Raw genomic sequence first — 17,379 nt, 5'->3', positions numbered from 1 at the left:
GAAGTCTAATTGGAGCTACAGCTACCGGCCTGTGCCACAGCCACAGCAACGCCGGATCCGAGCTGAGTCTGCGACCTACACCACAGCTCACAGCAATGCTGGGTCATTAACCCACTGAGCAAGGCCAGGGATTGAACCCGCAACCTTATGATTCCTAGTTGGATTCATTTCTGTGTGTCAGGGCGGGAACTCATTTTCTTTTTCTTTCTTTCTTTCTTTTTTTTTTTTTTTTTTTTTTTTGTGGCTGCTCCTGCAGCATATGAAGTTCCTAGGCTGGTGATTGAATCCACACCTCCTAGTGACCTAAACCACACAGTTGGATTCTTAACCCACTTCCACAGCAGGAACTCCAATTCTGTCAGATGCTTTATTTTCCATTAGCAGAATAATTAAGTTAACTGAATTGATTGACTTAACATACATAAACTTATACAATGGAGCTGTATTATGTATTAGAATGAGTTCTAAGAGGGAGTTCTCGTGTGGCTCAGTGGTAATGAACCCAAATAGGATCCACGAGGTTGCGAGTTCGATCCCTGGCCTCACTCAGCGGATTAAGGATCTAGCATTGCCATGAGCTGTGTTGTAGACCACAGATGCAGCTGGGATCTGGCGTTGCTGTGGCTGTGTTGTAGGTCAGCAGCTACAGGTCCGATTTGACCCTTAGCCTGGGAACTTTCATAAGCCGCAGGTGCAGCACTAAAAAAGACAAAAAAAGGTGGGGGGTTCTAATCAAAAAGGGGCAGGAGTTCCCGTTGTGACTCAGCGGTAACCAACCTGACTTAGTATCCATGAGGATGTGGGTTTGATCTGTGGCCTCGCCCAGTGGGTTAAGGATCCAGTGTTGCCATGAGCTGTGGTATAGGTAGCAGACACAGCTCAGATGCCAAGTTACTGTGGCTGTGGTGTAGGCCAGCACCTGTAGCTCCAGTTTGACCCCTAGCCTGGGAATCTCCGTATGCCAAAGATGTGGCCCTAAAAAGCAAAGAAAAAAAAGGGCATAATTAATACAGCTCAGGACTTTAAATATATTGAAATATAACTAGAAAAAAGTAAGGGTCTTTCAAATGAAAATAAACTTTAGATAATGTAAAAATACAGTTACAGGAGTTTCCTCTGTGGCACAGTGGGTTAATGATCCTGCTTATCTGTGTGGAGGCTCTGGTTCAATCCCCAGCCCAGAGCAGTGGGTTAAGGAACCACTGTTGCTGCATCTATGACGTAGGTCACAACTCTGACTCATATTTGATTCCTGGCTCCAGTAACTTCCATATGCTGTGGGGGTGGCTGAAAAAGAGTGAAAAAGAGAGATAACAAAAGTAAGGAAAACACTGACTGTTGACTTTGTGCTTTTGAGAACTTTTGACTTTTATTTCTTCCCAGTACCCATCAGGTTAGTACTCAGGACTTCGAAAGAGGTTAGCTAAGGTTTCATTCTGTCTTGGGTTGCTGCGTGAAAGGTAGAATCAGTGGTGTTTGAGGTGTTATGAGATGCCCCTAGGTGATCTCTTCTGTTCCCATGGCTTCAGGTTTCCACCTGTATGTCAGTACTTCCCAAATCTGTGCTAGTCAGGTCTGCCCCATAGGCCCACATATCGTCCTCTCCCTCCCTCTAACCTTTCACACATCATTTTCTTTATTTACTCATAGTGCGGCAACTCTTTTTTTCATAGGAAATTTCATATGGGAGCTTGATATGTAAAATAGATCAAAGTAGCTGATTTGATTGAGAGTCCCTAGTAATCCCCCAACCTTTTTTTTTGTTTTTTTTAATTGTTATTTCCCTAATACAATTTTTTTTTTTTTTTTTTTTTTTTTTTTTTGTCTGTTGTTGTTGTTGCCATTTCTTGGGCCGCTCCCGCGGCATATGGAGGTTCCCAGGCTAGGGGTTGAATCGGAGCTGTAGCTACCGGCCTACGCCAGAGCCACAGCAACTCGGGATCCGAGCCGCGTCTGCAACCTACACCACAGCTCGTGGCAACGCCGGATCGTTAACCCACTGAGCAAGGGCAGGGACCGAACCCGCAACCTCATGGTTCCTAGTCGGATTCGTTAACCACTGCGCCACGACAGGAACTCCCCTAATACAATTTTTTTTCAGCTGTACAGCATGGTGACCCAGTTACACACACGTACACATTCTATTTTCGCACATTATCATGCTCCTTCATAAGTGACTAGACAGAGTTCCCAGCACTACACAGCAGGATCTCATTGCTAATCCATTGCAAAGGCGATAGTTTACATCTATTAACTGCAAGCTCCCAATCCACCCCTCCCCCTCCCCCTTGGCAACCACGAGTCTCTTCTCCAAATCCATGATTTTCTTTTCTGTGGAAAGGTTTAATTGTGCCGTATATTAGATTCCAGATATAAGTGATATCATATTTGTCTTTCTCTTTCTGACTTAACTTCACTCAAGATGAGAGTCTCTAGTTCCATCCATGTTGCTGCAAATGGCATTATTTCATTCTTTTTAATGGCTGAGTAGTATTCCATTGTGTATATATATACCACATTTTCCTAATCTAGTCATCTGTCGATGGACATTTGGTTTGTTTCCATGTCTTGGCTATTGTGAATAGTGCTGCAATGAACATGCGGGTGCATGTGTCTTTTTTAAGGAAAGTTTGTCCGGATATATGCCCAAGAGTGGGATTGCTGGGTTATATGGTAGTTCTATGTATAGATTTCTAAGGTACCTTCATAGTGTTTTCCATAGTGGTTGTACCAGCTTACATTCCCACCAACAGTGCAGGAAGGTTCCCTTTTCTCCACACCCCCTCCAGCATTTGTTATTTGTGGACTTACTAATGATGGCCATTCTGACTGGTGTGAGGTGGTATCTCATGGTAGTTTTGATTTGCATTTCTCTAATAATCAGGGATGTTGAGCATTTTTTCATGTGCTTGTTGGCCATCTGTACATCTTCCTTGGGAAAATGTCTATTCAGGTCTTTTGCCCATTTTTCCATTGGGTTGTTGGCTTTTTTGCTCTTGAGTTATATAAGTCGCTTATATATTCTAGAGATTGAGCCCTTATCAGTTGTATCATTTGAAACTATTTTCTCCCATTCTGTAAGCTGTCTTTTTGTTTTCTTTTTCTCTGGCGGGGGCCAATACTAGTGCTTGGGTCTCCTTGAACTCAATCTCCAACTGTTTCAGGATGGAAATAGCAAATGTGGCTGTCTTGCCAGTACCTGACTGAGCTTGAGCAATCACATCATACAAGGAATAATAGCTCTCTGCTGAATAACTGAAGGCTTCTCAAAACCATAAGCATAGATGCCCCGAAGAAGAGGCTCCTTTAAGTTCATAGTGTCAGTGTTATCAAGTCTTATTCCAGTTGCTCTCAGTGACACCATCGGGGCCCATTCCTTCTGGGCCACCATGTTCTGTTATAATCTGCAGAGCTACCAGACATGATCCAAAGAACCACTCAGCGCCCATCTGAAAAGCTAATCTCCCAATCTTAATTTCTTAGTATCTTCACAACAGAGAGGAAAGGGGGAAAAAATCTACCTCTCTCTAGCAGATCTTTTAAAAAAAATTTTTATTGAAGTGTAGTTGATTTACAGTGTTGTATTAGTTTCAGGTATACAGCAGAGTGATTCAGTTATACATGTACATATGTCTTCTTCAGATTCTTTTCCCATGTAGATTGTTAGGGAATGTTGATAGAGTTCCCTGTGCTATATAGTAGGTTGTTACTAATTATCTCTTTTACATATGATAGTGCATATGTATAAATTCCAAACTCCTCATTTATCCCTCCCCACCCCACCCCCACCTCTCCCCTTTGGAAACCATAAATTTGATTTCAAAGTCTTTGGGTCTGTTTCTATTTTGTAAATAGGTTAGTTTTGTTTTGTTTTAGGGCCATACCTTTGACATATGGAAGTTCCCAGGCTAGGGGTGAAATATGAGCTGCAGCTGCCAGCCTACACCACAGCCACAGAAATGCCAGATCCGAGCTGCATCTGTGACCTACACCACAGCTCATGGCAGTGCCAGATCCTTAACCCACTAAGCGAGGCCAGGGATCAAACCCAAAATCTGATGGATACTAGTCAGGTTCGTAACCCACTCAGCTACAATGGGAACTCCTGTATCATTTTTTTAGGTTCCACATATAAGTGATATCATATGATATTTGTCTCTCTTTGACTTCACTTAGTATGACAATCTCTAGATCCATCTATGTTGCTGCAAATGGCATTATTTCATTCTTTTTTATGGCTGATTAATAGTCTGTTATATATCGTTTTATATATATATAAAACACAGATACGTACACACCACATCTTCTTTACCCATTTTTCTGTTGATGGATATTTAGGTTGCTTCTTTGCCTTGGGTATTGTAAATAGTGCTGGAGTGAACATTGGGGTGCATATATCTTTTTGAATTATGGTTTTCTCTGGATATATTCCCAGGAGTGGGATTGCTGGATCATATGGTAGTTCTCTGTAGCATATTTTAGTTCAACTTTCCATTTTAATTGTAGTAAGGGTTGATAGTTAAATTAATAATAATAATGATAGTAATAATAGCTAATGTTGTTTTACTGTCAGTAGCATTCTGAGCACTTCTGCACATTAGCCCATTTAATATAGGCAGCATCCTATAAAGCAGATACCGTATTATTCCATTTTGTAGATGAGGAACCCAAGGCACAGAGAGGTTAAGTGTCGTGTCCGGAATCATATGGCTAGTACATGGAAGAGGATGCAAACCCAGGCAGTCTGGAGCAAAGTTTGTTTTTTGCTGTATTGACTCTAAAACTGGGGATAAAATGTGTTATCAGGTAGGGATCTGGAGCCAAGTGGAAGACAGGAGGCATGAAGTGGCTCCAGAAATAAAACTGGAATACCTCCTAAAATAAGCATCACTTAATTCACAATTATATTGAGTTAATGTTTTTTATAGTCATCTCTGATGTTTCCTTAGCATCCAGGACCATAGGGTGCTCATCTCTGACACAGTAACCATATGTCTAGAGTAAAATTTTCTTTGTTGGTCATTTTAAAATAAGATTTAAGCATTATAAGTATGTATACATTTATCATTTATAAATAGTACTTCTGAGTAGTTGCAGGGGTTGGAAAACTTTTATTTATCAGACACTTTTTAAGTATAGACAATATAGAGGTAAGCGTGGATTGGTTGGATTATTGTGAAGCCTGAGTTCATAGTTAAAAGACTTCAAATTAAAAAGGTTTTACCTGGGAGTTCCCGTTGTGGCGCAGTGGTTAACGAATCCGACTAGGAACCGTGAGGATTATTTCCTGTTCAGTATTTGACAGAATTCCCCAGTGGTGCAGAATTCTCCTGGAGTTTTCTATTTCTTTCTGTCTGTCTTTCTTTCTTTTTTTTTTTTTGCATATTTTCGTTTATTTCTTGAGTGAGCTTTGACAGTTTGTATCTTTAGAGGAATTTGTTCACCTCATCTAAACTGTCTAATATATTGGAATAACATTCATCATAATATTCTCTTATCCTTTCAATGTCTTTAGAATCTGTAGTGGAGTTCCTGTCGTGGTTCAGCAGTAACAAATCCAACTAGTACCCATAAGGATGAGGGTTTGATCCCTGGCCTCGCTCAGTGGGTTAAGGATCTGGCACTGCCTTGAGTTGTGGTGTAGGTCACAAATGCAGCTCGGATATGGCTTTGCTGTAGCTATGGCCATGGCCGGTAACTGCAGCTCCATTTTGACCCCTAGCCCGGGAACTTCCATATGCTGCGGGTGTGGCCCTAAAAAGCAAAAAAAAAAAAAAAGAATCTGTAGTGATGTCACCTCTCTCATTTCTGATATTGGCAGTTTTTTTTTATTCTTTTACTTTTTCTAGATCAGTCTAGCTAGTTTTATCTAGTTCATTGATATTCTCAAATAGCTGACTTTGGTTTCACTGATTTTTCTCTGGTGTTTTTCTATTATCTATTCCACTGATTTTACCTGTTTTGTTTTTAGGGCTGCACCTGAAGCATATAGGAGTTCCCAGGCTAGGGGTACAATCAGAACTGTAGCTTCCAGTGTACACCACAGCCATGGCAACGCTGGATCCTTAACTCACTGAGCGAGGCCAGAGATTGAACCCGAGTCCTCATGGATATTAGTCAGATTCGTTAACTGCTGAGCCACAACAGAAACTCTTCAGCTCTGGTTTTTATTTTTGCCTTTCTTTTGTTTACTTGGGGTTCAAGTTGTTCTTTCTCTAGTTTTTTAAGGTTGAAACTGAGAACACTGATTTCTCATCTTGGGGGTTTGGTTTGGTTTGGTTTGGGGGTATTTTGTCTGGTTTTTTTTTTTTTTTTTTTTGGCCATGCTCACAGCATGTGGATGTTCCCAGGCCAGTCCCACACCACAGCAGCGACCCAAGCTGCTGCAGTGATAACACCAGATCCTTAACCAGCTGTGTCACCAAAGAGCTCGTCTTTCTTCTTTTCTAATTTAGACACTTAGCTGGAACCATGAATTTCTATTTTCTTTCAGTACTTGCCCTGTTGACTTTTTTCTTTGGTTTATGGGTTGTTTAAAAGTGTATTGTTTAGTGGAATTCCTGTCGTGGTGCAGTGGTTAAGGAATCCAACTAGGAACCATGAGGTTGAGGGTTCAATCCATGGCCTGGCTCAGTGGGTTAATGATCCAGCATTGCTGTGAGCTGTGGTGTAGGTCACAGACGCAGCTCGGATCCCACGTTGCTGTGGCTGTGGTGTAGGCTGGTGGCTACAGCTCCAATTTGGCCCCTAGCCTGGGAAACTCCATATGCTGCAGAAGCGGCCCAAGAAATGGCAAAAAGACAAAAAAAAAAAAAAAGTGTATTTTTTAGTTTATTCAAAGTTTATTGTTGGTTTTCCTAATTATCTTTGTTATTGTTTTTAATGTGATTACTTGTAGTCAGAAGACATAAAAGTGTCTTGAGTCCTTTACAAGGCCCAGAATTTGATTTATCTTGGTATATACTTGAAAAAATTTATGTTCTGCTGTTACTGTGTGGCGTGTCCTATAAATGTCAAGAAGGTCAGATAGGTTAATAGGGTTCAAGTCACCTATACTCTTACTGATCTTGTTCTACCAGTTACTGAGAGAGGTATGAAGGTAAAAATCTTTGACTATAATTACGAATTTGTCTATTTCTTTTCTTTTTAAATTTTATTAGAGTATAGTTGATTTACAATGTCGTGTCGATTCCTGCTGTACTATTTCTTTTTTAACACTTTCTTTGAGATATAATTCATATACTGTACAATTCATCCATTAAAGTATACAACTATAATTTTTTTTTTAGGGCCACACCTGCAGCATATGGAAGAACCCAGGCCAGGGCTCAAATTGGAGCTGCAGCTGCCAGCATATGTCACAGCCACAGCAATGCCAGATCCAAGCCACATCTGTGACTTACACCACAGCTTGCAGCAATGCTGGATTCTTAACCCACTGAGCGAGGACAGGAATTGAACCCACATCCTCATGGACACTAGTCAGGTTCTTAACCTGCTGAGCCACAGCTGGAACTCTGCCAAGCCACAACGGAGTGTATACTCCTAAAGTATATAAGATTTTTTTGTGTCATCACCACTATCCAATTTTGAAACATTTTAGTCCCCCCACAAAAAAAGAAACCCCATACCCATTAACAGTCATTCCCCATTTCCCACCATCACCACCACCACAGCCCTAAACAACCACTAATCTATTTTTTGTCTCTATAGATTTGTTTATTCTAGATCTTCTATGTAAATGGAATCATACAATATGTGATCTTTTGTGATTGGCTTCTTTCAGTTAGCCTGTTGTTTTCATGGGTTTTTTGTTTGTTTGTTTGTTTGTTTTTTTTGTCTTTTTGCCATTTCTAGGGCCGCTCCCTCGGCATATGGAGATTCCCAGGCTAGGGGTCCAATCGGAGCTGTAGCCGCCGGCCTACGCCAGAGCCACAGCAACATAGGATCTGAGCCACGTCTGCAATCACAGCTCACGGCAAGGCCGGATCTTTACCCCATTGAGCGAGGCCAGGGATTGAACCCTCAACCTCATGGTTCCTAGTCGGATTCGTTAACCACTGCGCCACGACGGGAACTCCTGTTTTCATGTTTTATCCAGCTTATAATATGTGACCTTAGAATTTCATTTCTTTTTATTGCCAAGTAATAATTCCATTGTACAGATGTACTACATTTTATGTGTCCTTTATCTGTTGATGGACATTTGCATTGTTTTCCATTTTTTTCCTATTGTGAATAATGTTCTCTGGACGTTGGTGTACACAGATTTTTTGTGTTGTATGTTTTTATTCCTCTAATTCCTGAGTCATATAATAACTCTTTTATGTTATACTTTTTGAGGAACTGCCAAATTGTTTTCCAAAATGGCTGCACCATTTTTTTCATTCCCACAAGGAATGCATGAGGTTCCAGTTTATTCACATCCTTGCCAATATTTGTTAGTGTACTTTTTATTATTATAGCTATTCTAGTGGGTTCACTGTGGTTTTTATTTGCATTTCCCTAATGACTGATGGTATTATGCCTCTTTTTATGTGTTTATTGGCCACTTGTATATTTTTGGAGAAACTTCTATTCAGATACTCTTTTTCTTTTTTTCATTTGGGCTGTTTGTATTACTGAGTTAAAATTCTTTATATATTCATATAGATATCCTGGACACAAATACTGTATCAGATAAATAATTTACAAATACAGTCTCTCATTCTGAACGTTTTCTTGTCACTTTCTTGGTATTGTTTGTAGCACAAAGGTTTTTAATTTTGATATGGTCCTGCTTATCTGTTTTTTCTTTTACTTTTGTGCTTTTGCGATCACATCTGAGAAACTGTTGCCTAATCCAAGATCACAAAGGCTTATTCCTGCTTTCTTCTAAAGCTTTAAGACACTTTCTCAATTTTCCGAAACAACCATTTCATATCTTTTGCTCTCTCTGTAAACCATCTTCATCCCCTTGCCCCTGTTCCAACCAGTGACCTCAGCTCCCTTTTATTGAGAAAATAGAAACATTCAGAAAGGAGTCCCTCCATTTCCAATCTTCAGATCTGTGAATGGGCCTGTGTGCGACCTGTTCCTCTTCACTGCATCGCTCTAGCAAGTGTCGGCCCTCACCTGGGCTCTGGATATCCACTCCTCCTTTCTCCTGGACCTCACTGTTTCTGCCCCGTATCTTCATCTCTCCTTGTTTGTGACTGCATGTAAGTATGCTTTAGTGTTTCCCCATCTTTTAAAAACCGTCCCTTGAGAGTTCCCTCGTGACTCAGCAGGTTAAGCATCCGCGGTCACTGTGGGTGGTTCAGTCTGTCTGGACTTCACATGGCATGGTGCAGCAAAAAAAAAAAATACATCGAGTGATGTTATGTCCTTGTCAGCGTTTTACATTGGGAGGCACATGGTATCCATTGGTTCCACTACTAAGCCTTACTCCGTCTTGAGCTATTCTTGGTTCCCTAAGCATTCTGTGTTGAAACTGTTCTTGTATTCATATGAACTGTGTCGTACGTATACTTGGGCTCTGACTGTAGGAATTCTGCTAAGCGTTTGCTCTTGTAAGCAGGCAGTGTTCTCTTCAGCTTTCCTGTTCAATCAGATGAGTCTGAACTGTCTCCTAGTTCTGTCTTCCCTTTGCAAGATAACTCTCTGGGACTCAGCTTCCCATCAAGAATCATAATTCCGGAGTTCCCGTCGTGGCGCAGTGGTTAACGAATCTGACTAGGAACCATGAGGTTGTGGGTTCGGTCCCTGCCCTTGCTCAGTGGGTTAACGATCCGGCGTTGCCGTGAGCTGTGGTGTAGATTGCAGACGCAGCTCGGATCCAGCGTTGCTGTGGCTCTGGTGTAGGCTGGCAGCTACAGCTCCAATTCAACCCCTAGCCTGCGAACCTCCATATGCAGGAGCGGCCCAAGAAATACCAAAAAAGACCAAAAAAAAAAAAAGAATCATAATTCCTCTTTTTTTTCTCCTAGTGAGTCACAGCCCTTAGACAGAATCTCTGAACCAGTGATTAGTCCTTTTGTACAATCAGCATATCTTTAGTGTTTTCTTAGTCTCAAGTTAGGTCCCTTGGCTCTAGCAAGATTTGGCTTCACAGGAGAGTGTTTTAGCTGAATATGGGGAAGAACTGGGTGCTGTTGGGTCAGCTGAATCTGATTCTAGTTCACTTGACCCTCAATTACAGTTATCTAGGCTAACCATACTTTTGGATCATAGTTGATGTTTGAGGAGTTGCTGTTGTGGAGCAGCGGAAACGAATCTGACTAGGAACCATGAAGTTGCGGGTTTGATCCCTGGCCTCGCTCGGTGGGTTAAGGATCCGGCGTTGCAGTGAGCTGTGGTGTAGGTCAAAGACGTGGCTTGGATCCCTCGTTGCTGTGGCTCTGGTGTTGTTGTGGCTCTGGCATAGGCCTATGGCTACAGCTCAGATTAGCCCCCTAGCCTGGGAACCTCCATATGCCATGGGTGCGGCCCTAAAAAGGACAAAAAAGCCAAAATAAAAAAAATAAAATAAAATAAAATTTGAGTGTTTACTGTGGGTCATTTATAGTACTAAGCATTCTCCACATTAATTAGCTTTATTCCTTTAAACAACGCTAAGAAATAGGTGTCACTTTCTTCATCATACAGATGAGAAAACATAGGTTTTGAACGGTTAATTAAGGTAATATGGCTAAAAATTACTAAACTCAAATTCCTGTCTCTCCAACCCCCAAAGTCCATATTTCTTTTCTTTATAAGCAAAGAGTAGTACAGAAGAAACTGGCCTGGGGCTATTAGTGTTGAAGTTAGCCTTCTTCACAGATTGAAGTTCAGATGTTGTATCATTGCTAGATTGGAGGTAATTGCTAGCCCTCATACTCAGAGTTTTTGAAGTGTCTTTAAGTAAAAGAACTTAGATTTTTCCATTTTGGATTTCCCAACCCTACGAACCACTTGCCTCAAACAGCCTTGGTATACCTATTTCCTAACAGTTATCCCCATTCATTTTCAAAAGTAGTGTGGTTTAGATAATTATATGGTCTCCTACCCATAATCCTTCCTGAGCTCTCTTCAGATTAGCATAGGGGCTGCTGTTTCATTGTAACCAACACTGACAGAACTTGATGGGTTTTTATTCACCACTCTCTCTGCCCCCACTCCAGTTTCCACATTTCAGGTTACCTTTGGTTTATACTATAGCTGTTGACCTGACTAATTTATAAGCATGGTTTGCTTCATTTAGTCAGCATTTATCAAGATTTTCTGGAGTTCCCATTATGGCTCAGCGGAAATGAACCCAACTAGTATCCATGGAGCAGGATCGCTCCCTGGCCTTGCTCAGTGGGTTAAGGATCCAGCATTGCCGTGAGCTGTGGTGTAGGTCACAGACACGGCTCCGATCTGGCATTGCTGTGGCTCTGGTGCAGGCCAGCGGCTATAGCTGCAATTCGACCTCTAGCCTGGGAACCTCCATATGCCACGGTACGGCCCTAGAAAAAAAAAGACAAGATTTTCCTATACCTGCTCTGTTGAAACATTAAAAGTAAATGACACTTTATGCCATTGCACTTCAGTTAGTCATGACTAAAAAATAAGTTTCTGAGTTTCTCTAAACCTCCCTAGAGACCAGAGGACTCTTTAGCAGTGTGAATCATCATCCCTGATGTAATCTGATTTTCTTTATCACATTCTCTTACGGAGGGTGCACCTGTAGTTGCATGATTGCGTGCTAGTATGATGCTTCTCAGGTGTGCAGGACACAGCCAGAGCGAATAGTCCTGGCCTCATGGCTCGTAGGTGTTCATACAAGGTATGTTCCCTTTTCTTTTGGCAGTGCACGACCTGATTTTCTGGCGAGATGTGAAGAAGACTGGGTTTGTCTTTGGCACCACACTGATCATGCTGCTTTCCCTGGCAGCTTTCAGTGTCATCAGTGTGGTTTCTTACCTCATCCTTGCTCTTCTGTCTGTCACCATCAGCTTCAGAGTCTACAAGTCTGTCATCCAAGCTGTACAGAAGTCAGAAGAAGGCCATCCATTCAAGTGAGTTGACGTATCTCAAGTAACACTCTTCAGTTTAGTAAAGGGGTTCACGGAGCTTGGTCAGATCTAAATCAGACCTGATTAAAATCAAAAGAGGTATAAAGCCTAATGCAGCTTATCAGTGGCATGAAACATCAACTCGAAACCACGTTATGAAGTGACCCACGTAGGAGCCAGGAACTTTTTGACAAGCTAGAGGCTCGCTGAAGAGGACTGTCTAAATTCCTGGGTGGGGTTGGTAGGGAAAGCAGAGCATCTGGGGCAACACTCAGTTACATGAGGTCCCAAGTATATGTTTAAGCACCCGCAGAGTTAACTCTTAAAGCAACTTTGAAATCTTGCTGTTGAGGCCCTTGGCTTATCAGAGCTTGGTGTGCTTACTCTTGGTGTAATTACTGATTTCCTTCCTATCTTCGCTTTAGTTTGCTCAGTACCAGGGGCAAGTCTTGAAGTCAGTAGGTCATGCATTTCTAGAGTCCAGTTGCTAGCTTTTCTAACTGCCGTGACTTTAACAGATGTTTTCCTCACACTTTTCCTCTTAAAATTCTTAGCCCATAGAAGACTTTAACATCAGCAAATGAGTTTTTTAAAACCCTTTCTCATGGAGGAAGAAGCCCTTCTGTGATCTCTTAGAAGTATGACAGAATAGGAGTCTGGCTGCAGCTCTGGTCCTTATATTTTCTCCAGGCGAAAATAGAAGGAATAATTTAAACTATATGAGGCATTAAAAAAGTTATTTGCAAATTAGTTTTAACAAATCAATAGTTGTTGATTGAATGAATAGATAAATTTTACTGTTTTGCCACAAGCACTGATAACCTTAGCAGGGTTTTTTTCCCTTTTGTGTGATACTGTATGGATTTATAAAATGTATTTTGCTAGGTTGTATTAGTTACAACATCTAATTTTTATAACTTTTGTATTTGGTAGTAAATATTTTCTTGCTACATGGGAAAGAAAAACATGCCTGTTACTCTTCTATTTACCCCATAAGATTGTAGGCTTTTTAAGGCAAAAGCAGTTTTATCTTTCCTGATATGCCTACACCTTGCAGAGGGTTTGGTACTCAGCAGGCACTCAATACTGAGCGAATGAACAAGCTATGAGCAAATGGTAATATCTCAACTCTGTAATGCATCTGGGGACAGAACCCAGGTCTTTTAAGTTTTAAAAAGTATTTTACAATGCCTCTGTGATCATTTTGAAATGAAATTCATTGATAATATACCAAATAAACAAAATTTTAAAAATTGATCGTAATTATAAGGAGTGATAAAATAGAAAGTCATTGACAATAAAATAATATGTATTCCAGTCCATATTTAATGGTTTGGACATAACTATACCCCAAAAAACCCCACAATAAAGACATCAGATACTTGTTCATACATTTATAATCTCCCATAGAGGTGTGGTTTTCTAAGATGGTGAAAACAATTCTCAGTAAAGTTTTAGCATAAACAAAATACAGTTTCAGAAAATTCAGGATATGTTAAAACTGTGGGAAAAAACTGTTTATACGTTCTGGGCTCTTGATAGTTATGAATAAGTTCACCTTTGTGAATATCCTGTGTGGCCGTACAGACTATGCAGGACATAGGGGAGTTCTTCATTTGGCGTGACTGTCCCACACTGCAGACATCTGGCGTCTTTGCCTCTGCCTGCTGAATGACAGTGGTGTCCCCACCCCACGCCATTGCAGCAAGAAATGCCCTTCCAGATTTCTAAGATGCACCCTTCAGGCAATTTCACACTCTACAGAACTTCTGTGCTAACAGAAAAATCTTCTCATGCTTTGTTAAATGTGTGACTGTTGTTTCTTCTTCTGGAAGAGCCTACCTGGATGTAGACATCACTCTGTCCTCAGAAGCTTTCCATAATTATGTGAATGCTGCCATGGTGCACATCAACAAGGCCCTGAAACTCATCATTCGTCTCTTCCTGGTGGAAGATCTAGTTGACTCCTTGAAGGTTAGTTGCCGCTGCAGCTTTTAGGGGTGAGGCTAAGGAAAACCAGGAACTAGGTTATAATTCAGAGGAAAAACAGTAAGTAGGTTTTTATCCGACAAAAGCAAATGTATGCTTATCTCAATCAACCTGTAAAAATGGGAATAGGAGTTAGTAGAGAAGGTACCTCTTGCACCTAGAAAACTAACATCAAAACAGGGATAATGGAGTTGCTGTTGTGGCTCAGCAGTAACAAACCCAACTAGTATCCATGAGGACGCAGGTTCGATCCCTGGCCTCACTCAGAGGATTAAGGATCTGGCGTTGCCGTGAGCTGTGGTGTAGGTTGCAGACGCGGCTCAGATCCTGAGTTGCTGTGGCTCTGGTCTAGGCCAGCGGCTACAACTCCGATTAGACCCTTAGCCTGGGAACCTCCGTATGGTGCAGGTGCTGCCCTAAAGAGCAAAAAAACCCCAAAACAACCAAGGATAATGTAATTGACGTAAATGCAATTACAGTCTGTTTGGGGGCCTGAGAACTACAGCATTCTCTTATGCACCCTCCTGTGCACTATAGAATCCTCTTATATGGTACACATGGGGTCACCTTCATTTTGAAATTATATATGGCATTACATCACTAAATTTATGCAGACTTAGTTAGCTAGAGAATAATAGCATCAATTAACCTGAATTTTGCATTATTATTACTGCTTAACCCTCTGATATTGGCCTTCACAGCTGGCTGTCTTCATGTGGCTGATGACCTATGTTGGTGCCGTTTTCAATGGGATCACCCTTCTGATTCTTGGTAAGGCAGCAAGGACAATGTCTCAAGGCGCTTTGAAGTAATTAGTAAGAGTAAGAACAAAGAGAGTGCTGAGCAAGGCTGTAGTCCTTCCACACTGGCCCAGCCTTCGACATCCAGAGAGACCTTGAACTGGACTTGGAGGAACCTGTGTTTGTGGCCATAGGTTAATCAGGTGGTATGCTACCTGTAAAGAAATATCCAAACAGCTAAAAATAAAAGAGCCCATTGTGATTCAGTAGGTTAAGAACCTGACAAGTATTCACAAGGACGAGGGTTCAATCCCTGGCCTCGCTCATTGGGTTAGGGATCTGGCATTGCCGCAAGCTGTGGCATAGGGCACAGATTCAGATTGGATCTGGGGTTGCTGTGGCTGTGACATAGGCCAGCAGCCACAATTCCGATTCAGCCCTTAGCCTGGGAACTTTCACATGCCTCAAGGGAGGCCCTAAAAAGAAAAAAAAAAAAAAAAAAAGTGGTCTAGATTTGGGTTAAATATGCAGTTCTTATTTATAGAAACCATTTTTAGGATTTGGAAATTTATCTGTGGTACAAAGAAGGGAGCCCGTGTACCTGTATCTAACTGTCCTTAGTTGAGAACTCTGGCCAGGATTTCTCATATTGAAGAAGAGTTGTGTTTCCCTATATTTAATGAGGGAAAAATGTATGTGTTACTTGAGTCTTAAGATTTTGTGACCATCTCACATTTCCACTTGCCATGTCTCATGGTTCTGTCTTACAGCCGAACTGCTCATTTTCAGTGTTCCAGTCGTCTATGAGAAGTACAAGGTAAGCTCTTGTCTCTTTGAAATCAGATGTGTCAGTTGATGTATGACTGGTTTTAGTTCATTTTTTAGGCATCGAAAGTGCAGGGCAGTCTTTTTCTAACCATTTTTACAGTTTAATTTTATAAGTCATATGCCTACAAGAAACAGTGGTTTCCTATAAGGAAGGAAACTGAATGTCTAGGAGAGAGAAGGGTAGGAAGAAAACTTAACTTTTATACCTTGCCGTGTTTGCCTTTTGAGATTTTATCACATGGCTCTGTTCCAAAAAGACCAGTTGAAAAAGACGCTTAAATAAATAAAAGCTCACAGTGTTTCCGTCGTGGGTCAGCAGGTTAGGAAACTGACATAATGTCCATGAGGATGCAAGTTCAGTCCCTGGCCTCACTCAGCTGGTTAAGGATCTGATGTTGCCACAAGCTGCAGTGTAGGTGGAAGATGCAGCCTGGATCTGGTGTTGCCATGGCTGTGCTGTAGGCCTCAGCTGCATCTCCGATTCAGCCCCTAGCCCCGGAGCCTCTGTCGGCCACAGGTGTGGGCATTAAATACATAAATAAATGCTGGTGTCTGAAACGAAATGTAAACTTCTGAGGCTGTTCTGAGAATCCATCAGTGCGAAGAGACCTTTGCATTGTAGAGTGGTGTATACAGAGAACACTGGATGCTTTAGAGATGAAGTCAGCCATCCACAGACTTTATTCATGGCTTTTTGGTATTAAATGAAACGTATTCGTGATGACAGTATGTAGATTACAGACGCACAACACAGCTTCCAGTATTCAGTGCCTCTGAAGGAAATACCTAGCAAGTACTTTTTAAAACTAAGCGTTATTTTCATTTGCCAGAATATTCAATAGTGTTTTTTTAAAATGGTTAAACTGGACAAAAGCACATGACCTTCGGGAAAATTGTTAATCGATGTGTTGCCACAGCTGAGTCACTTTTCTTCCTTAAAGACCCAGATTGATCACTATGTTGGCATCGCTCGGGATCAGACCAAGTCCATTGTTGAAAAGTAAGTATGCTTAGATTCCATGTTTCACTGTGATACATGCTTTTTTTCCTCTAGTTATTTTTAGTCTCCTGTGTAAAAAGCTTATGCCACAAAAGTAATTTTTACCATGGTGGGGGAAAAAAAAACCTTGACTAATAGTTTGATTTTATTGGAAATTATTTCATCTTCTTTGTAAAACATCTTTTGTATCATAGACTAAAAAGAACCACTCTGCCTTTTTGAAGTGGCTTTTAAATGTTTGTGGTTGTCTACTCACCTTGGTTTATTTTCACAAATATCCATTTTAAACCAAATTCTTCCATCCCTTTTCAGAAATAAAAGTTTTAGTAAATAAATGTCTTAAGTCTCAAAGCTATCTCTTTTCTAAGACTACCAAATTCTTCTGTTTTCCTTTTTGAACCAATTTAATATTTAAACCAAGTTATAAAATCAATATAGACATTTTTATGACTCTGTATCAAGGAACTGTTTTCTCTTTTTAAATTTTCAATTATTTTTAGCAAACACTGGAACCCAACACTTTGAATTAAAATGTTTTTGGGGGCTCTTGTTTATTTGTTTTTTTATCTTTTTAGGGCTGCACCCACAGCACATGGAGGTTCCCAGGCTAGGGGTCAAATCAGAGCTGTAGCTGCCGGCCTACACCACAGCCACAGCTATAGAAATGCGGGAGCCGAGCCGAGTCTGCAACCAGCAACGCTGGATCCTTAACCCAGTGAGCAAGGCCAGGGAGCGAACCTGCGTCCTCATGGATGCTAGTCAGGTTTGTTTCCACTGAGCCACGACGGGAACTCTTGAATTAAAA

General features: G+C 41.1%; 1 protein-coding gene across 1 annotated transcript in view; it reads left to right on the top strand.

Annotated features, from left to right (window-relative positions):
* The window catches only part of RTN3 (reticulon 3), a 63,171-nt gene that overhangs the window by 43,615 nt on the left and 2,177 nt on the right, over nt 1-17,379 (top strand). The window contains 5 exon segments of the mRNA XM_021082903.1: nt 11,813-12,020; nt 13,853-13,991; nt 14,708-14,777; nt 15,517-15,563; nt 16,516-16,574. Of these exon segments, the coding sequence (XP_020938562.1) occupies nt 11,813-12,020; nt 13,853-13,991; nt 14,708-14,777; nt 15,517-15,563; nt 16,516-16,574 (523 nt within the window).

The sequence above is a fragment of the Sus scrofa genome, chromosome 2 (assembly GCF_000003025.6).
Source record: "Sus scrofa isolate TJ Tabasco breed Duroc chromosome 2, Sscrofa11.1, whole genome shotgun sequence".
Taxonomy (NCBI): domain Eukaryota; kingdom Metazoa; phylum Chordata; class Mammalia; order Artiodactyla; family Suidae; genus Sus; species Sus scrofa.
This window is presented reverse-complemented; position numbering and strand designations above follow the sequence as displayed.